Source organism: Mchenga conophoros, linkage group LG14 (assembly GCF_057382185.1).
Source record: "Mchenga conophoros isolate Kocher_MC1m ecotype Shallow Benthic linkage group LG14, M_conophoros_male_GT1.1, whole genome shotgun sequence".
Lineage (NCBI taxonomy): Eukaryota > Metazoa > Chordata > Actinopteri > Cichliformes > Cichlidae > Mchenga > Mchenga conophoros.
The window spans coordinates 23,405,223-23,427,155 of record NC_140539.1 but is presented as its reverse complement, the minus strand read 5'-3'; the positions used below and the strand labels follow the sequence as shown (position 1 = coordinate 23,427,155).

Here is a 21,933-nt window from a genome sequence, read left to right as displayed (position 1 = left end):
ACTCCAGTACCTCACAGACACATCATATCTGCCTCTACTTTGTCCTTGAGGGAGAGCGAGTGTCCTAAAGGGCTGGTTCAGTCAAGGCAAGATTGCTGTATCTTTCCTGCTTTTAAACAGTTTAAAAGGAGGGAATGAAATAATCAGGCAAATGGAGATGTGGTATTTGGGTAGACCATGCTTATAATGCTATTTGCGATTACACAGGGGGGTGAGTGATGGGATGGGTCAGACTTTGACCCTTGTATCCTCTGCGCCTCACCACGCCCTCCCTCAGGGAATTCCAATCTCCAACTCACATGACCCAGGTTGCTGACCTCTCTCTCTCCTTCCTCTTGTACCCATTCTCGTTAGTGCACATGGAGAGGATGGGGGTACAAACTTCACACCCTCCTTTGCCTCCCTACAGTGCCTTGCCCTCCTTTCCATCTCCTGTCATTCTGCCTACTGTCACGTTTCAGGGTCGAAGGCAGATACAACGCAGGCCTTAAACCAGCCCAGGGCCTCGAGATGGTGGTATGCGGCTGGACATGCGCAGCAGACACCAGGCCTCGGGGTGAACTAGGAAACTGTCTGCCTGACTATTCTGCACCTGGACTGCTGCACTGAGACTAGCTAAGCACAAGCAGTGGTGTCTTTATGGGAAAGAGGAAATGTATTCCCCTAATGACTAGATCTATTGTGTGAAATGCTGCACTTAGGCTGCCAGCAGACGTGCTGTAGAAACAAGCTGAATTGTGCAGTTGCAGTTTAATATAAATTCTGTTTCTGTCAGTGACTTTGGTGCAGCCGTCACTCAGCGAGACATTTCATTTTTCTCTATTATTCACTGTGTTGGAAACTATTGCATCCTCACAACAGACCAGCAAAATAACATCAACACTTTTTTTTTGTTGCTACTTTTTTCTTTTTAAGCCTATCCCCTTGTCATACACACACACGCGTGCATGCACACACATTAACTTGCACTCTGCTCTAGTGAATATGTGGGCTGACTGTCACAAAATCTATATGAACTTGGAGGTCCATGTACACCTTGCACACACGGGAACATAATTAGAAAAAGATAGGTAGGGTCAGCAGAGCAGATGCTAGCAGGGCATCTGTAAGAGTGCTGAGCCTGGCCAGCCGCCAAGTCCATATAGAATTTTGGAGTGCTTGACTGCACTTAATCCAGACCCTCACTGCTGGTCGCAAACATGACCTATTTCACACATGAAGTGATCATCACCAGGATCTTGATTACATAGAATACATTCTGGGTCATCTTTATGTGCACGCATGTGCAAGCTCAGATGAAACATTCATGCTAATGTGGTTCTTCACTAGGGTTTCCTTACTTATCTGTAAAGGTAATACCCCCTCTCAGCTCATGCAGTAGACAGCTACTTCAAGCATGTCACAACAGTTTACGCTACAGAGATAAGTTTTACAAGCTAGCAATGCAAAAATAGAGCCCGCAGACCTACCAGAAATCCCTTTTGGTTTACTCTGGGGGAATAAAAAGAAATGCAGTATATGCAATTTATAATAAGTGACATTGCTGTACAGACTAGCAGTAGCTGTAAAATTAAAGGTTACCACCTATGAGGGATCCACTAATAATATGGCAGCTACAAATATGTATTGTAGTATGTATTGTATTTATTGATGGTCTTGAGTACCATGCAGCTTTTTAATTTCATGTCTGTGAAGGATGTCTGTATACAGCACAGCAAAGGATCATGTAGACACTGTATATTAAGAAATGATTATTATTATTATGCTGAATAGATGTTCAATTAAGTCAGTGGACCATGTCCAGGGGCAGCAGGTCTCTTTTCTTTCTGGTGAATGCAGTTGAGGGATCTGCTGAGGTCATCTGTGTAATGCGAACATAATTAGGTCAGTGAACAGGTTTGTTATTAACCCACAGATACCTCGATAAATACCACAGTGCAGTCCTTTCCATCCAGTTAAAGTGGTGTGTGTACATTCATATACTATCAAGCAAGTAGACACACACATGCCCAGCGAGAGAAGGAGATGAATTAATCACAATTCCTAGGTCATATTCGTATTTGATCCTATCGACCATCAAGTCAGGCTGTACACAGTGTACAATGCATGTTGTTATTATAGGGATTTGGTCCACCTCTGTGAGCTTTGATGCATTTTTCATGCATGTTTCCTCTATAAATATCAAAACACGAGGTATTCTATTTGATATGGATTCCCTTTCCTGCTGGTGCTGGGTTATACACCTGGTTAAGCACAGGGGCACTCTTGTCTCTGTAATTTTAATCCACAGCCTGAGTGGAATTTACTTTTAGCAAAACACTAGGCTTCAGCTGGGAACTTTTATTAGTGGCACTCCCTTTCAAATGAAACTCAGAAATGCAGTATATAAAAGATGTAGTAGTCATTACATAGCAGGTTAGGTGTAGCTTTTTTTAAAGTCTACACTATTTTCTAACACACACAAGTTTCTTACCATTTTTTCTTGTCATTGTTCGTATCTCTGGTGAATCAGAGTTGGACAGTGAGGTTCATTTTAGGGAATCCGCAGATCTGTGTTGCCTGACAAACTCGATTCAAAAATAATGAAGGCTTTGGCTGCTTTTGTGTTCTCTGTCAAAAGAGCTGTTCGTGATTAATAGTGGTTTTAATGTCTGTTTTTACTACATAAATGACTCAGTTATGACATGGAGGGGGTGGTCTCCATCATTTTGAAATGCAGTGCATGCTATCTGTCTGAGAGCTTAACAAGATTTTCATTCCATACAAATTGTGTTGTAACACCCTTTCATGCCTCATCCTTTCCCTTTTCTTAACTTATTTTTAGACCTAATCTACCAGTCGAATAAATAATACTGAGATGAGCAACTAAGCATCTCTATATGGTCTTATGTGTTTTTGCCTTTTTCTTACTTGCAATGCAGCCATTTCTTGCTTCTGATTTAGGTAAATATGCATGACATTAATGATGGTACAGGAGCCAACTCTTATCTGTTTGGTTATAAACATAGGAAAACATGTTTTTGATGGAAACAAGTCAGCCAACAGGCAATGCAGCCTTTTAAAATGCAGATGGCTTTCCCTAGTTGGCCAATTAGTAACTTTAGCTCTGGAACACTTATCTTCTTTCATCTTCCTGTGTGTGTCTTTCATTTAGGGTGCCGAGAGCTTGGTGTGCCTTTTTCTACAAGAGTGTCGTGCTACTTGTGTGCATATGTTTGCGTGCACAGTCGTTTGTCTGTTTGCTGCAGTAGTGAAAGAGCTACATTACTTTCCTCCAATGTTGCTGCGAGTGAGGCAAACCAACCAGACTGTTAGAAGCCAGATAATAAGCCAAAACACACATTGCGTTGCAATGAACATGAGAATGAAATGTGGAAGGCACCACTGTTAGCACTGCAGTTCTGGCAGCATTAAAATTAAATGAGTTAAACTGGGAAAAAATTGCCTTTAACTGAGTTACAGCTGGGTTAAGTAATATGCAGCATTCCAACAGCTTTACCACTGACCTCAATCTTTTCAGGAAATATTCAGTGGAGGAATAGGATCAGAGATTAACAATTGTTAACAGAACACAGGCACATAGTAGGAATTTAGATGCGAGGCACAGTAGCTAAAGGTTATCATTAGAATAGTGGAATTTTTTTTTTTTGTATATCTCTAGATTAAATCTCACTTTTGTCTCTCTCTTTCTATCATGCAGGACCAAGCCTCAGACCAGTGAGCTTCTCTTGCATGGAAACCCTGCTTCCTTGGCAGCCTGCTCCTCTCTCTAGAGCTCACGGCCAGCATGGCAGGATGAGCCTCTGCCAGCAACGATGATGGCCAAAAAGCAAGATCCGCGGCCACCCACCTACAACCTGGTTGTGCTTGGGCTGTCCGGCACAGAGAAGGAGAAAGGGCAATGCGGTGTGGGCAAGTCCTGCCTGTGTAACCGCTTTGTCCGGCCAAGTGCAGATGACTTCTACCTAGATCACACCTCTGTTCTCAGTACCAGTGACTTTGGAGGGCGTGTAGTGAACAATGACCACTTCCTATACTGGGGAGAGGCTGTAAGGACAATGGAGGAGGGGTCAGAATGCCGTATAAATGTGGTGGAGCAGACTGAGTTCATTGATGATCAGACGTTTCAGCCACACCGAAGCACGGCACTGCAGCCTTACATCAAGAGGGCAGCTTCCACCAAGCTGGCTTCAGCTGAAAAGCTGATGTACTTTTGCACAGATCAGCTGGGGCTGGAGCAAGACTTTGAGCAGAAACAGATGCCGGAAGGCAAGCTTATGGTGGATGGCTTCTTACTCTCTGTAGATGTTAGCAGGGGTATGAACCGTAGCTTTGAGGATCAGATGAAGTTTGTTACCAACCTATATAACCAGCTAGCAAAAACAAAAAAGCCTGTGGTTCTGGTCCTTACCAAATGTGATGAAGGTGTTGAGCGGTATATTAAAGACTCACACACTTTTGCCCTAACTAAGAAGAATCTACAGGTGGTAGAAACCTCAGCACGTTCCAATGTCAATGTTGACCTAGCCTTTTTTACACTGATTCAATTAATAGACAAGAGTAGGGGAAAGCCCAAGATTATCCCCTACTTTGAGGCACTGAAACAGCAGAGTCAACAGATTGCCTCAGCCAAAGACCGCTATGAGTGGCTGGTCAACCGAATTGTAAAGAACTACAATGAGACCTGGCCTGTTGTCAGTCGGCGCATGCAGACTGCCCCCGAGTACAAGGACTATGTTTTTCTTGAGGGCACTGCTAAAGCCAAGAAGCTCTTCCAGCAGCATGTGCATAGACTTAAACAAGAACACATAGAGAAACTTAGGAAGCTCTATCTAAGTACTCTGCCACAGGCACTGTCTACACTCTTACCACAGTTGGATGAGATAGACCACTTGAGCTGGTCTGGAGTTCAGAAAGTCCTGGAGACTAAAAGAGATTTCTGTCAGTGGTTTGTTGTGCTAGATGATACACCTTGGGAGACCACAACACACATTGATAACATGGAAGATGATCGCATCCCACAAGACCTACTGGAGACACCAGCAGCGGAAGCCATTTATGAGTCCCATCTGGTGCAGCTAAGGAATGAGCGGAAACGGGCTGAAATGAGATGGGAGTTCAAGGAGAAGTTAAGTGTCTCTCCTTTTATCACACCAGGGAAGCCATGGGAGGAGGCCAGAAGCTTCATCATGAATGAAGAGTTCTACCAGTGGCTGGATGAAGCTGAATATCTGGATATCTACAATAAACACCAGAAAGAAATCATCGACCGGGCCAAAGAAGACTTTCAAGAATTGCTCCTTGAATATTCTGAGCTCTTTTATGAGTTAGAGTTGGATGCAAAACCGAGTACAGAGAAAATGGGAGCCATTCGAGAAGTGCTGGGGGAGGAGCAAAGATTTAAGGCCCTTCAGAAGCTGCAGGCAGAAAGGGATGCTCTTGTACTGAAACATATCCACTTTATCTATCACCCCACAAAGGAATCCTGTCCCAACAATCCGCACTGTGTGGATACTAAGATAGAGCAGATACTGGCCTCCAGATTCCCAACTCGGTACCCTTCATCAGACTGTGCGAGACTGGAAGGGGGGAGAGCTGAACGGATAAATCTTGTCATTCTAGGAAAAGATGGGCTAGCCAGAGAGATGGCCAATGAGATAAGAGCCTTGTGCACCAGTGACGACCGGTACGTGTTAGATGGAAAACTGTATGAGCTGACCCTCCGTCCCATAGAGGGCAATGTACGTCTCCCAGTTAATTCCTTCTACACACCAACCTTTACACCGCATGGCTGCCTATGTTTGTACAATTCAAAGGAATCTCTCTCCTATGTTGTTGAGAGTATAGAGAAGCTTAGAGAGTCGACTATTAGCAGAAGGGAAAGGGAAAACAGCTTATCTCAACTGCCACTGTCCCTCCTTCTGGTCACCAAGAGGGGGGTGGGGTCCATAGGGGATATTGGAGGGGAGACAGCTCAAACTCTCATACAACAAGGGCAGCAGGTAGCTGCAAAGCTACAGAGTTCTTACCTAGACCCTGCCTCTCCAGGCATGGGTTATGGCCGCAATGTCAGCGAGAAGCAGATCACTCAGATGTTGAAAGGACTCTTAGAAATACGTAGAAACATAGGGAGCAGCTCCCCTCCACTACCTCCTCCATCCTCCAGAGACTCTCAGTCCCAGTCAATGCTCGAGGCAGACCTGAGGATAGTCATGTGCCTGATGTGCGGAGACACCTACGACCTAGACCAACTCCTTGCTCCCTTCCTTTTGCCCCAGCATTGTCGTCCTTCCTTGAGCCTCGGTGGTGGCACCTCTGTTCTGCTGGATCTTAGTATAGGAGGTCAGAAGCAGAATATCGAGCTGTCATTGCTCTCCTTCCATTCCTCATTAGCCCTTCGCAAGGCTGGGCTCGTCCATGGCTACATTGCTGTTTACTCTACTCGCCGCAAGGCCTCTTTGGAGACATTATGTGCTTTTCTGTGTGAGGTACAAGACATCATCCCAATCCAGTTATTAGCAGTAGGGGAGAGCCAGATGGAGCTGTCAGATTCAGACTCTGCTAAGGAACAAGTTATTCAGGGGGAAGAATTGGCTCATGAAATAGAGGCAAGATTTAACACGGTAATATGTGGACATGGTGGCGTAGTAGGTGGTCTTCATAAGATAGATCTCTTCCAGCCTTTCTTAAAAGAGGCGATGGAGAAGCGCACCATTGTTGAGGCCACACACATGTATGACAATGTAGCAGAGGCATGCACCAATGAGAGCGTCAGCCCTCGTGGTGGCTCTCCCAGCCCGGTTACACTTTTGGACTCAGAAGATGATATTGATCCATCACCTCCTTACCCTACCCTGAGGGAGGATACTCTCAGCTCCCAACTGGGAAGCTTCAAGCTGTCAGAAATGGATTCAGATGATCCCTTCTCTTTCATTTCCGAGCTTAGCACTTTTGAGAGCAAGGTGAACAACAAAGTTCCTCCACAAGTGAAGCCCAAGCCAGTCCTTAAGGTTAATCTTGGCCCTTACATGGACCAACAGGGAGGCACCAACCGCCGCTCTTTGCCCCAAGCTGTCACCTGGGCCCGAGGTAGTGATGGTGGCTATGACCCCTCAGACTATGCTGAGCCAATGGATGCTGTGAGCAAACCTAGACACACAGAAGAGGAAAATATTTACTCTGTCCCACATGACAGCACACAGGGCAAGATTATCACCATCCGCAATGCCAACAAGGGTCATTCAAATGGGAGTGCTGGGGGGAATGGGTCAGACAGTGAAGCTGATAGCAGTTCACTGGAGCGCAGAAGAAAATTGTCTGCGATTGGCATAAAGCCTAAGCTTTACAGAGACAGATCCAAACGGCTTGGGAAGTTCAGCAATTTTAGGACGAGCTTTTCTATCGGCAGCGATGATGAGATGGGGAGTTCATTCAAGGCGAGCCAGGATGACGAAGCACTTAAGAAAGACAACTCCACTGAGGATAGTGAGGATCCTAAAAAGAGAAATATTCTCAAAAGCCTGCGCAGAACTAAGGTTAGTGTTCATGCAACTATCTGCTTAAGTTCAATATGAGTGCCATTTTGGTTTAAAAAATTCTGTAAATTAACTCATAAATTCAGAGCACTTTCTTTTTCTTAGTTTAGCAGTTTCCAACACAACAGTTACCAAGCTTTATTGCCAAATGTTCAGTATTTATTATTGAACCAATCGCCTACTCAAGTGCATTTTAAACTGTAAAATTTTCTTAATAACCTCCTCACGTCCTTTAATTGTTTTGGCAGATTAAAGTGTCTAATGCTAAAGTAAGGTAAAATTATTTTTTAAGCAAAAGAAGAAAACATTTGTAATGGTTAATTTTAAATATTCAAAACATGCCAGGTTTACTTTTTAATATATTTGCCTCACATATAATTATAATGTATAGAAAATCTGTATGAAAAATACCTCAAAGAGACAAGTGTGTTTACATATAGTTTATATAAATTCATCTGTATACATGTAGAAAATAGACGCATAAAATGTCCATAATCTCTCCAATATGATTAGTTCTTGTTTGAGATTGAACAGCTGTTTGCTGTTGCGATTAAATGTGTTTCTAACTAAACTCAAGGAATTTCTAATGAGTTGAGAAAGATCTGTCTTCTCTGAAGCTTAGCCCACTGATAACATGACATATACTGTAGGGGGTTTGTATAAAAGGATGTCTGCAATATTTTTTCACTGACCGCTCTGTGGGATCCCTCTAAACTACCCAGATCATCAGAGATAATGGAGGCAAACTCTGGTCAGTAAACCTCTATACCAGAAAGCAGAAACTCTTAATGAATAGGGACAGAGCCGTGGTATAGACTGTGCTATTTCATCTGTCTGTGTCCATCTCTATCTGGTATCTTCAGGTTTCCCTAGAGGAATAATGTTAGACATTGATCTTTTGCAAGGTTCTTAAACGTCTTTCTATACTGGCACTTAAAACAGATTAAAACAGATACTAAATCACTGCAGACTTTTAGAAAACTAGGTGCGAACATCCCTGCTAATAGCACTAACAAGCAAAAAAACAGAATAAGAATATAAGGAAAGTAATCTTTGTTTCAAATTAAAACCTTCCTTTTTAGATTGATCTACGGTATGTGAAGTCTGTATGTAACAGCAGAGTCACTATATGTAGTGTAATGTTTTTGTTGCTTTTACTGTCGTACTGCAGTGAAGTTTTGACTAAGACTGGACTGATTATCTTTATTTGCTTCCTTCCGTTACTTTTCTCATATTCTCAGTTTGGTCTCCTGTTCTTGCTGATTCATACTGCTTCTCACATTCCTGTCACTTTTTTCCTCTCCCCCCATTATATTCTTGTCTTTTGGACACACGTATCTCCTACTTTACTTGATTTCTGTCTCCCCATTTCTTTTCCTTCCTGTGCTTGTCTCTCACCCACATGCAGTGACCTTACAGTGTTCGGCTTATCAGCCTGGTATGCTGTTCATTCACACACATGGTGCGGTATAGAAGTGCCAACTGAACAGCAGTTACATCTGTGTATGTTGTGCTTCTGTGTCTGTGATAATTACCATGGCTGTCAGCAGAGAGGAACAGGAGGGGGATGATTAATGTTTTCACACACTCAGATGTGATGTCCAAGTACCTGAATAGAAGCTGTCCTCCCGGATAATTCAACTGCTAAGATCGCATTCTGTAGCACTTGTTGCCATTCATCCCACTGGGGGGAAAAAAGTGAGAACCTTTAAAACACAAGGTAGCAGGATTTGTGAGCAGACTAGTTCAAGTAGTACACTCAGTGGCACTTTATTATGTACTTGCTAGTATTGAGTTAGATCCTTTTGCCTTCAGAACGGTCTTAATTCTTTGTGGCATGGATTCAACAGGGTGCTGCAAAAGTTCCTCAGAGCTTTGGGGCTATATTAACATGACAGCATCACACAGTCGCTGCACAGTTGTCACCTGCACATCAATAATGTGAATCTCCTGTTCCACCAAATCCCAAAAGTGCTTTATTGGATCAAGATCAGGTGACTGTGGAGGCTGTTTGAGTACAGCGGGCTCACTCTTATGTTCAAGAAGTCAGTTTGAGATGCCGTGAGCTTTGTGGCATGCTGTTATTCTGCTGGAAGCAGCCATCAGAAGATGGGTACGCTGTGGTCGCATGGTCAGCAACAGTATTCAGGTAAACTGTGGCCTTTAAAGAGCCCCAAAGTGTGCCAAGAAAATGTCCTCCACAATGTTATTCCATCACCAGAAACCTGAACAAGGCAGGATGGATGCATGCTTTCATGTTCATCCCAAATTCTAAACGTTGATGCTGACAGCAGCCATGCCACATTCAGAGTCACTTAAATTTTCACTTAAAACTTCTGCAGATCATATTAACGATGTATACATGCCTAAATGCATTAAATTCCCACGTGATTGGCTTGCATTAAAAAGCAGTTTTGCATGTACCCAACAAGGTGGCCGGTGACTGTATGTTAGCAAGTACACAAGATGTAATAGCTGTGATTTTTACACAACCATACGCTTTGACCTTCTCTATGCAAAGGGGCAGAGCAAAAGTGGATCCATAAAAACCCTGTGATTTAAATTTCCAGTCATACCGCCCAGTACTACATGACACATTTTAAACCCACACATTTCCAAAGGAAAAAAAAAAGCCAACAGAAGGTAGGCCAGTGTCAGCATCATTAGTTATATCAGTGCCCATGATTTGTGCCCTACGGCATGTCTTGGGATCTGGATATCCACATTACAAGCCATTATGGCTTAATTGTGGTTGTAACAAAGTGATCAAGTTCCATCACCTATTTTCTAAGCAGCTGTCTGAAAGATAAGTGTCCATTTTCAGTCTGCTGCAGCCTGAAATCCCTTCAGGAAGGCATTTTATTGAGTTATTTGGTCATTTCAGGGAGATGTATTGTGGCAGTGCCTCTCCATTGGCAAACAACCAGCCATTCCTGTTGTTGGCTGGTTGGGGTTAACTCAGCCTGTTTTTCAGTTGTCTTTTACGTGACCGTTTGGCGTTATGCAGTGTAAACATTTTCTTGGAGAGAGCCTTAGGGCGCTGTCTACCAATCTGAATCATGACGTCTAGGAACAAATAATGGAAGCTACACTCTTAGCCCATTTTAAAGCCCTCTTTACCTCAGGCGCTGACCAACTGTGTTTGTCCTGATCACCCTCCCTCAGCGAGAGGCCGGAAACGTTTCCTCTCTCTTTCGTCTGCACCTTTTTTTTTCTCCCCCTAACTTACTCAGCCAGAAAGAAAAGTGTTTGAAATTCCTCACTCACCCAGTTTGTCTACTGACTTCATGCAGGAAAAAAAAGGCAGGGAGACAGTCAAACAAAAGGCTCAGAAACAGCCATGGAAAGAAAATGGAGATGAGAGGAATAAGAGTTATGATAAAACTTTTGAGTGGCTTTGTGTTTCAGTGTCCTACAGTGTGTGTAAATGCTCACTGTGGTGTCTGCGTGTTATTGTTGAGGATCTGTTGTGTTTTGATTTTGTGGTAGAGGTCTGTTTTGTCTCCTCAGCGCTGGCAGCATATCCTGTCTCAGTCAGCAACTGAAAGGAGTGGCCAGAAGGCAAAACTGCAGGGAGAGAAGACAGTAAGAGAGGAGAGTGGATGCAGGAGGAGGGGGTGGGCGTATAGAGACAGTCTGCTAAACTGAGATAGGGCACAGATATACAACACGCTCAGTGTGACAGGACACAAATAAATTATGAGCTGCAACATGGAGCTCGAAACCAAACTGGCAGCGAGTTATAACAACAATAGTTCTCTGCTGTTCCTAAAATTCAATTGAAGCTTTACGTTAGTGTTTTGTGAACGCATGAATACAGGGTTCAAATCTACCCCTGGTCCCATGGACGTCCCAGGGAGTGTCAGAGAGGCAGTGGAGGAGGTAGCTGGGGAGTGATAAGTGAAGGAATTCGACTTAGGAATCTGCTCATGTGGGGTTATGATGGAACGATAACTGGGAAGCTGTAACTGACTGGCTGAGAATCTGCAGGTATTTAACATGTATCACTTAGTGCAAGTCCAGACCTTAACAGGATTCTTGAAGGAGGTGCAGACTCTTCTTGGAATACTTTGTTATACTCTTATCTTTTGACATTTAGGGATTTTTTTCACTTGAACTTTTTTTGTCAACCGAAGCGCTGACAATGTTCTTTTTTGTAAAGGCTGTCATAGAGGAGCGTCTTGAGGCCAATGCAAATACTTGGATGCAAAATATATTCTTATGTATTTGTTTGCTAACTAAGCATCGCCTAATATTTTAGCAGTTAATAAGATTTAAGAAGGGAAAATCACAGTGAGTGCGCTAATGACTGAAGAGTGAAACTCATTGGCCTATGTAAAATTGAAGCTCTTAAAAGAATGTGATAAAATGAAACTACAGTTAAAAGTAAGACACATACAGACATAACTCTAGCCTACAGTTATGTGCTAATAATGGCCTTATTCATAGAAGGCTAATGAAAAATATCTTGCCATGGCGATGGCAAAAAACTCCAGGTGAGCCTTTGTTAATCTGCCCGGTCTTAATGAATCTATCACCACTTGTTCCCTCGAGTACCACTGAGAGTGAGTGTGAATATATGTGCAATCGAAAATGTTTGGCAGAGTGCAGCGAGGCCAGTATCTGGAGCAGAGGGCACGCCGTGCTTCTTCCCTCTAATGAGCACTCCTCTGCTCCTTTTCTTGTGTCTGTCAGGCCTGCACTGCACCAGCAGCCTGTGTGTCCAGCCAACCATGCATCTCTGGCTCGACACCCAGCCTTCCAGGCCAGAGCCTCAGGGGGCTGACAGACATACTAGAGATCCAGGGCTCAGAGGCCTTCAAATATCCCTGCTGAACACCATTAAGGCACAGCACAATTACTGCTGACGCCTCAGCCATACGGAGTAGCAGGCAAAAATGTTGCAAGAGTGTATCACAACTCCCATAACGGTAGTAAGAAAGTATTTAAACAATGAATAAGGGAGTTTGATTATCTGTTAACAGCAGTGCGCGTGCGGTAGCAGAGAGAGAAACAGAAACAGAATGCCATACAAAAGAACGAAGAGATAAAGTGATGAAATAAGTGATGCATATCTCTCAGGTATATGCACAGATCAGGGCTTAAGGCAGCCATATAAGTTTAACCTTTTAAGGAATGTGCGGGATAGGTGCATACACGTCTCGTCTCACAGTTGCTAACATAACAACACAGTCACATTTAAATAAGGTCATGGCCATCTCAAGACCAGTGCCACCAGGAAATGTTGATGTTCTTCTTTTGTTTGCTACCAACATTCTGATATATCTTTTTTTTTCTTTTTTTTTTTCCCTAGAAACCACGATCCAAACCCAGGCATTCCATCTCAAAACCTGGCTACTTTGGCATGCCACTATCCACTGTGGTCACTCCTGAGAGACCAATCCCAGTCTTCATCGAGAAGTGCATCCATTTCATTGAAACAACGGGTAAGGATCTGTACGGACGCCTAATGGCATCCAGTGCAATGCATCGCAGGTTCTTGTGTTTCAGTCGTTTAGCTAATAACTCTTATAAAATGACTTTGTTGTTGTGGCCCTGCATGTACTACAGCTGCTTCCATTAGTGTGAATCGTTTCTTTTCTGGTGGATATTTCCTTATCCGTCCTCTCTTCTTGGTCGGTTTACATTTACATTCACGCATTTTCTTTGTCTCTGTTGTTCTTTGCTCAGGTTTATTTGATGATTGTGCCTAAGCCTATAGGTGGGCTATACAGGAGAACATCTACAACCCACTTTTTTATAAGGAAAAGAAAATGAATTGAATTTGAAATCATTCACATAAATATTAAAGGGTTCATGTGGCATGTTGCAAGTGGTTCATGTAAAAGCATCAAAGAAAACATGGCCGTGTATGAAATATTCTCATCTGCTCTGTGTTATGTGAATTTTGCAGCTGTGTTTCGCTGACAGGTCTTTAGACTGTTGCCTGGCCTCTTGTCTCCTCTCTGCAAGCACAGACACACGCGCTCCGATAGCTTCCTCTAACCTTGCTACCCTGTTGCCATGCTCCTCAGCTGCCCCACTGCCCTAGGATTGCCAGCTTGCTTCTCACTCTGTTACCAGCTGTTACATTAAACCAGAAGCAAAGTCTTGCGGGGTCAGTGCGCGTGTGAAGACATCGCACGCCTCTCCCTCTTCTCGGCTGGATCCATAAAAAGGATTTTAGCTACTCAAGCCGTCAGTTAATAAAAAAAATGTGCACACATTAACTTCATAATGGGAGTTGCATTTGGCCAAGCTTACTGACATGCCAGTGCATTCCACTGTAATCTCTGTCCTGATTAAAGACTCAGTATTTGTGGATTACTGCGGCCTTACAAAACATCCGCCTTCCTCTGTGCAGGAGCGTAGGGGCAAAGCTCTCGATAACAAAGCGTCATGATAGGTTTCACCTCGCCCTGTTCAGATGTTCACTGGAAGTGGCTACAGCAGTTGCACCTGGTTAAAGTAGAAAAACTGGTTGCATATGCATTCAAGTACGCACAAGAGTGAATTCCAAGCTCCTCGGGAGGTATTTTCCACCTATTATCCTCACTCGCTGCTTTGTAGTATTTCTCCTAATGCGCCGTTTCCTTTCCCCTCGTCTCTTTTTGTGTCCTTGTTTCTCAACTTCTTTCTCCTGATCCGCTCCTCCTCCTCCCTCCATCTCTCAGAGTACCTACACTTGTCACATTTGATTTCCTTCATCTTCTTCCTAGCACACATTTCTTTTTCTTTCCCTGTCCTGTTGTCACCCTTGTCTAGTCATCATATTTTTTCCCTACTGTTCTCAAATCCTGTGTTTCCTCTTTCATTGCTTTCGGTCCTTCCCCCACACCTTTTGTTTGCATGCGGTTGGGTGTGTTTTAGTTACACCATGGTTATGAAGTTTCTTTTGTGTGTTTGGCTTGTTCGGGTTTTACCTATGAGTATAGGCATGTGTAAGCAGTATAACTTCACACATCTTATTAACCAACAGCGTGTGTGTGTGTATGTATATATATATGTATGTATATATATATGTATATATATATGTATGTATATATATATATATATATGTATATATATATATATATATATATATATATATATATATATATATATATATATATATATATATGGGGCACAATTCTGGGACTGGAAGGGGAAATGAGCTACAGTGTGCTATTTAGTTTTGATTGCAGCTGCTGTAAAGTCAGACTTTACTTATCCTATCTGCGTCCGTAATCTCTGGGTATAATCACACTCTCAGGAAATTACTTTACAGCACTGACACTATGTTTGTCACTACAGTGCGAACTGGTAATGAGTGACGTTGTCAAGCTGACCTTGGACCTGCCGCTTTAACCTATATCCTTCCCTTTTCCTTTTACCTCGAACAAAAACACTTAGCGCTAACTTGAAGGAAGAGTTCAGCCCGAAATCAAATAAACATGTTTTTCCACCAATTTGTCCATCAAATTCGATTTGGTGTGAGTTACCCAGGTTTGGAGATACTGGATGCAGAGATGTATGCCTTCTCTTGAATATGATGGAAATTGCCTTAGCTCATCTTGCACTGCTTAAAAAGAAAAATATATCTGAGAAACTCTGTGAAAGTGTCTCTTTCCTGACGTCATGACCCAGTTACTTAAACTACTTTATACCAAACTATATCCACCAGCCAAATTACGCTTGCAGTTAGCTTTCAGCTCAGGTAGAGGGATGGTTGGATGGCTTATTTCACCCTTCTCGTGCCATTATATTCCAACATAAGCCAAATATCTCTACAGTCAATATCTCAAAAACTAGAACTTCAGTGAAAGAGATGATCGATATTTTGTTTTATAGTCTCGCTTCAAACCCTGTCCCTGCTTATATGCAGCTGTGTAAATATGAAAGGTAATCCTCCAGTCCTTAATATATACATAAAAAGCCCCACAAATGTTCATAATCATATTTTTTTCTGGTTGTGAATAAAACACTTTTTTTCTCTTCTTGTAGTTTCAATCCTAAAGTCTTCTGTTGCTTCTTTTATTCGTGCTTCATTGCTCACTCTCTTTGTCCTTGAGAATAATAGGAGTGGATGTGGTATTTTGTGTTATTTTCATGCATTCTGAGCTTGTAGAAAAGCAGCTATATAAAATCAATCCACAGCGACTGCTGTTATCTCTTCTCAGCTCCGGCTTTCTCAGCGTGGTAGTCGCAGTGTGCTCTGCTCATGGGTACTGAGGTGATGAATGTGTCTTAGCGTGTGCAGGCATATCTGCCGGCCGTACAAGCCTCCATAGCGACGAAAAGGGCAGCACCCAGCGACCGCTCGTCTCCATGGTGAACTATGAAATCAGCCTCTGGGCTGCTGAACCCTGAGAGAGACTGGGATCTGGGCTGATGTGGGATCAGCTGGAGTGGTGTCAGATAGTAACACTCTGCAGAATCGCAGCCTCTAACGCGGCGGGAACATTTATCGCACTCTTGGTTTGTGTGATTGCAGGGCCACAGGCATTTTTGACCATTTGATTGCTCCTGGAAGCTAACAAGTCACCACAGATTAGTGTAGTTTAGGTTTTTGTTCTGGTTTAAAATGTGTGTGCAGTGCTTAAAGGTATATGCACCAAAGCTGACAATAATTCATTTGTTGAATATAAACTGTTTTATGAATTGGAAAAGCCTTAAAAAGGTATATAAGAAAATGTCTGAGGGGGCAGAAAAAAACTTGTTTGTCATAGGGAAATTTTTATTTTTGCCGTGCCCCCGGAGTGATTTTATCAGGAGGACAAGGAATTTTTTTTTTTCCACCTTCTATAGCCACTAGCTTCTTCTCATTGTCCCCTAACCTCCCTCAGTAGTGTGTTTTGGAGTTTTCCATCCTTCTGGTTAGCCCTCCTTATCTTAATCCCTTTATTTTTTCTCATTCTCTCTTTCATCAGTCTTGACTATGCATCCTCACACTCCCCCAGTGGCCATCCCATCCTCGGGTGCTTTTTCTATTTTGCACCTATCTCTCCCTCACCACACCACTACTACACTGCTCCCTCTCTCCGTATCTGTCCTCCCATCCCTGTTTTCCTAGTGTCTGGCTCGAAAAGCTTTTGTGGGTAATTGATTGGTAGGAGGGGAGGAGATCAATGTTGTATGCCTTGACTGAGAGCTCTCTCATTTCCTCCCTGCCTGTTCCTTTCAGGCCCCATTTTTTTTCTGCCACTCCCCATCTCCTTTACTCCCTCTGGATTGTTCTTTGTCTTCTTAGATTGCCACCAATGTGTCAGCGAATACAGGATTTTAAGGATGTAGATTTGGGGGGGGAAATATATTAATTAACCAAAATGAAGTGCACTTTCATTTATGCTGGCACTCCATGTGTCTTTCTGTCCCACTTTGGCTTGTTTGCAGTTTTTCCAATTTGTTCATTAGGTGTGTGTGTTCTGGACTACTAGCAAACTTTCTAATATGTAAAGAAAGTGTTTGCCGTAGTTGGTATGAAAAATCAGTGCATTTGTCAAAAATTATAGTAGGTTATATTAGAATAGATTATTGCAGTAAACAGATTATAAAATCCAACAGCCTGACATAATAAGCATTTAATTGGCTACCTCAATCATGTTGCATTAGTGCGCACCTGCTGTGAGCCATTAAAAGTCTGGAAAAACACAAATTTAAACAGTAAGCAATAGGAGCAGTAAGGCTTGTAGGAAAAGTAGCACTCATTGCTACTCTTTTGTCTTGTGTTCGTGGTTTGAGATCTCATGTTTGAGGGATTCATATTTGCTACAATTCTTTATCAGTCTGTTCAGAATGTCAAATCATGACTTGGAATTTTAGCTTGATTTCATTGCTTTTCTTATAAAGTACATATTATTGTGGTTGAGTTTAGGCTGCAAATTGACTTTAACTTGGAGAGAAAAAGCTTGTGAAAAACAAATTACAATTTCTCATGTTATTTTATAGCATTGTGGCACTAAGATGGCCTGAATTTCTCACAATGGACCAATGGGCTATTAGCAGACCTGCAGGAGTGCTTTATGGGTTTAATAAATTGTGCTAATAGTGTGTTTAGATTGAAGGGGACATAGGCAAAAAGCACAGCCTTCAGTAGCTGTACTTTTTCTCACACAATTCTATGTTATTTCAGCAGCTCCCACGTATAGTTGACACTTGTTGCAAATTAAACATATGAAAATAACTGTGAGCTAATACCATTTCTCTCTTTCTTTCTCTTTCCACCAGGCCTGAACACAGAGGGCATCTACAGGGTCTGTGGGAACAAGGCAGATATGGAGAGCATGCAGCGGCAATTTGAGCAAGGTGTGTTACTTTGTGCCTACTGTACTCACACGTACATGTGCACATATGCCTCAGATGCACACCTACAGGTGTCTGTCTGCTTCTATCTGTTACAATCTTGTATCACCTTAATTAACCTTGGAGCATTAATTCTTCTGAGGGAATTGGCCTTCACTTCCTCTTAGATTACTTCCTCCTCCATCGTCTACCTGCTTCTCTGCGCGCTTGCAGCTTCACTTGGTACAAGAGCCCTCGATGTGTGTCTCCATGCATGTGGCTGTCTGGTGTGGGCAGTTAATTGCCTGCAGATTGGTTTGGTTAATGAAGCTTGCAGCTGCCGAGATAGATGGCGCAGAAAGATGGCTCGTGTGTGTGTGTATTCATGCATCCACGGCTGGTTGAGGTTAAATCCTACTCTGGTAATCAGAGTTGAAACCCAGTGTTGAATCATTCTGAGCCTCAGGCTGATGGGACAAGACAATTACAGGTGAAGCTACAGCGCAGGTGTCTCATAGCAGTGCTGAAGATGGCACTTCGTCACTTCCACGAAGATTCAGATAACTCATCACAGGTGAAGCAGCATCAGAAGCTCTATGCTTGGAAACTCTAAAAGTGGGAGCTCAAATCAGACTTTCAAGAACTTGTTAAACTGAAGCTGTGAGACTTGTCTGTTTTGCCTCTTTTTTTCTGCACATACTACCTTTGTAAAGTAACAAGTTATCAGAAAATGGCTTTTTTAATTAAGTCTCCCACACACACGCTCTCTGGGAGAGTGGTGCTCTATTGGTTTCTTTCTTTGCTCAAATTAACTTTACAATTATCTGTCGTTGATTGTTCTATTTAACTATGTTTATTAACTAAAATGATTTGTGGTACATCAACAGAGATGCTATTTGATATAGTTTACTTTGATATTTATATCAAGTAAACTATGAAGTGAGAAGTCTGTTTGGCCAGCCTTGTCTCTAAGATGTGTGACACTGGAAGCATCTAGGAAAATTGGCATTATGAAGACCTAGCAAATTGAAGTGCATCATCATATTAAACAAAAATTATTTATATCATCTCCCATTATTTCTACAAGGCACTGCTGTTAATGGGAATAGATCTCGGAAAGTTTGAAATATTGGGTAAGGTTTACAAGATGATACTGAAACCTGCTATGATCTATGGTTTGGACAGGAGGTGGAACTGCAGGTGGCTGGGTTAAACAGGCTAAGATTTTCACTGGGAGTGACGAGGAAGGACAAGATTAGTAATGAGTACATCAGAGAATCATCTCAGCAAGAATGACCTGGTTTAGACAAGTGCAGAGGAGGGATGGTGAATATATTGGACAAAGGATGTTAAAGATGGAGCTGCCAGGCAGGAAGAAAATAGAAATACCACAGAGAAGGTTTATGAATGTAGTGATATCGTGATATGAAGAGGATTGGTGTGACAGAAGGGGATGCTAGCGATTGGGTGAGACGAAGATGGACCCCTAAAAGGAGCAGCCCAAAAAAAAAAAGAATAAGCTGCCATTCAAGATTGCATTATGTCATATGCTGCTGTATTGAATTTGTGTAGTTTTATATTCAAAGGTGAGTACAATGAGCAAAGAAAAAAATAGTAGCACAGAATGAAAAGTTAATCGGTTCCATGGATGCAAAGAAGTATTGATCAAACGTATTGACTGATTGGCCAAAAGGATAACACTGATAATCACACAACAGTGGCATCAGTTCGGTGAATGAATTTTGCACTGGCTAGGCTATATCTTCAAAGACGGCACAAAGAGCCGAAAGACAGTTCAGCTATTTTTCATAATAGAGATTACTCTCTTTCCCTGCAGCAGAGGGGGACTAAATAATGAGGAAAACAATAAATATGTATGCATCCCTACGTGGTACCATTTTGTTCACTGTCCTCAAATGTATTAAATTGCCTTCTTTTACTTGTGTGGTCCAGGGATAAAGCATTGATCTCATGATACCGGCGTGATGACTAGATGAAATTAGAAGAGTTATTTTTTCTTATACATTCTATGCATGCACAGTTGGGATGTATATATTTGGCATACATCTGTCTTGCATTTAAAATGTCGAATTTCCCTTTCATTTTTTTTCCCCTTAGACCACAGCCTCGATCTGGTGGAGAAAGACTTCACCATCAACACAGTGGCAGGTGCCATGAAGGCCTTCTTCTCTGAGCTACCTGACCCTCTGGTGCCCTACAGCATGCAGACAGAGCTGGTGGAGGCCTTCAGTAAGTCCTGGGGCTGTGGGGACGGTGAGGTTGAGGCATGTGTGGGGAATTCTGCACTAAAACCCGAGGATGGATTGGATTTTGCCTGAAATCCTTTCCCCTTCATTGTAACTTTTCTTTAACCTAACAAGCAATACTCCTGCAATCCAAATCCACCCATGGGGAGAATTGGATTTGTCACTTGGTAAAGGGCTGGAAACGGGAGGAGGAGAAATGGATGGAGGGGAGAATATTTAAGGCTTTGAGAAGGAGGATACGGGGCTGATTGCGCAGCGTGATGAGGGATGCAGGAGCACTAGGGTCTGGATGAAGTCATGAGAAAATATGTTAGATAAACGAGAGTGCCCCTGCCCTCTCCACAGCCTCGCTTTTTCTCTTTGTGTCCTGTAATCTGTCAGAATGGCGATTTAAAGCATAGCTTAGTCTTGCATCACGCCAGAGAGATTTAACCCTGGGCCGTGAGGCTGCTGTCACTCACCGAGCTCTGCATCCCATGTCTTTGAGTGTGTGTGTGTTTGTTTTCTAACGCCCCCAGCGTGACCTTTCAGCTGTGACAGAGACCTGATAAAGCTCCTGCAGTCTGTACCACAATAGAGGAAAAGAAGTGAGGGTGAAAGAAGAAGAAAAATTATGGTAGAGTTGGAGATGAGAAAGGCGTCATTTGTGGAAAATAGCAAATTGGGGTTAGCAGAGAGGTGGAGAAAAAGGCGACTGAGAGAAAAGCTGGTGGGTGGATTTTTGGTGGATATTGTCATGGTGACATTACTTTAAATAAGCTGTAAGGAACTCGAGTTAAGTTTTGATCGCTCGTGATGGATGTAGAGCGGGAGGAAACTGTGACTGTGTAAAGTCGTTCGGTCCCAGATCTGTTTTTGATCCGCACTGACCTCATTGTGGGAATACAAACTCAGATTGTGCGACTGTAAATCATGTTTGTGATGTGCAGGAGAACATCTGCTGTTTCTCGCTGCTGCTCTCTGCCTCACTCACGCACACACACACACACAAACTCCCGCACTCTCAATGGACTGTGTTAGCCGGTGACGTCAGTTTGTCTGACTCACTCCTCACTGCCATCAGGCTTAACACACCCTGAGTGTGTGTCAGTGTGCGAGTGTGTGTGTGTGTGTTGCTGTAAGCTGCAGGACACTGTAATGGGTGTATGCATGGTGTATTTCTGCTGCAGTGTGTGCGGTCCTTGTCCAATGGGGGGTTTTTTTTGGTTTTTTTATATATTATTTTTATGAATCTAGTCTGGAGTCCGTTCAAATATTTTTGATTTTGTCAGGGAGAAAATTTTATATTAGGATTAAATCAATGTGTCCTGCACAGACCTCTGCTTTTAGAGCTGAAATTGCCTCCCCATGCTCTTCAAGCTCTCTGCTATTCAGTTGTGCTCTCCCCATCCCTTCCTAATCTTTCTTTACTCTCCACTCGCTCTCCCCTGACATCTTCTCCTCAGATTCTTCTAATCTTGTCTTTCAGCCACTTTTCTCCCTCCTGCTAACCTCCCGTCTCTCTTTGCCACCATTCAGAGATCAACGACAGGGAGCAGCGCTTCCAGACGATGAAGGATGTTCTGCGCCGCTTCCCTAAGGAGAATTATGAGGTCTTCAAATATGTCATCAGCCACTTGAACAAGTGAGTGAACGGTGGGGGTCAGATGACTTCTGGCGACTGTGCTGACTACACCACTGGTCAGACAGTCAAGTGACCCAAGGGTGATATCAGTGTGATGAGCTTACTGATGAACAGAGGTTTTACTCAGTCTGAGAAATGATCGTCATTAATGCCGTGGTCACGTTATCTCTATTTTGAAATGGAGGGTAGTGGATGTTACATTTTAATTTATGTAATAAATGAATAATTCTGTTATCAGCATGTGTCA

At 42.8% G+C, this 21,933-nt stretch overlaps 1 protein-coding gene across 1 annotated transcript in view; it reads left to right on the top strand.

The window, feature by feature from the left end:
- Positions 1 to 21,933, top strand: part of arhgap35a (Rho GTPase activating protein 35a) — a 62,947-nt gene that overhangs the window by 36,302 nt on the left and 4,712 nt on the right. The window contains exons 2-6 of the mRNA XM_085243474.1: positions 3,701 to 7,535; positions 12,850 to 12,982; positions 17,742 to 17,819; positions 19,914 to 20,045; positions 21,581 to 21,686. Of these exons, the coding sequence (XP_085099600.1) occupies positions 3,816 to 7,535; positions 12,850 to 12,982; positions 17,742 to 17,819; positions 19,914 to 20,045; positions 21,581 to 21,686 (4,169 nt within the window). The 5' untranslated portion in view covers positions 3,701 to 3,815. The remainder of the gene's footprint in view (positions 1 to 3,700; positions 7,536 to 12,849; positions 12,983 to 17,741; positions 17,820 to 19,913; positions 20,046 to 21,580; positions 21,687 to 21,933) is intronic.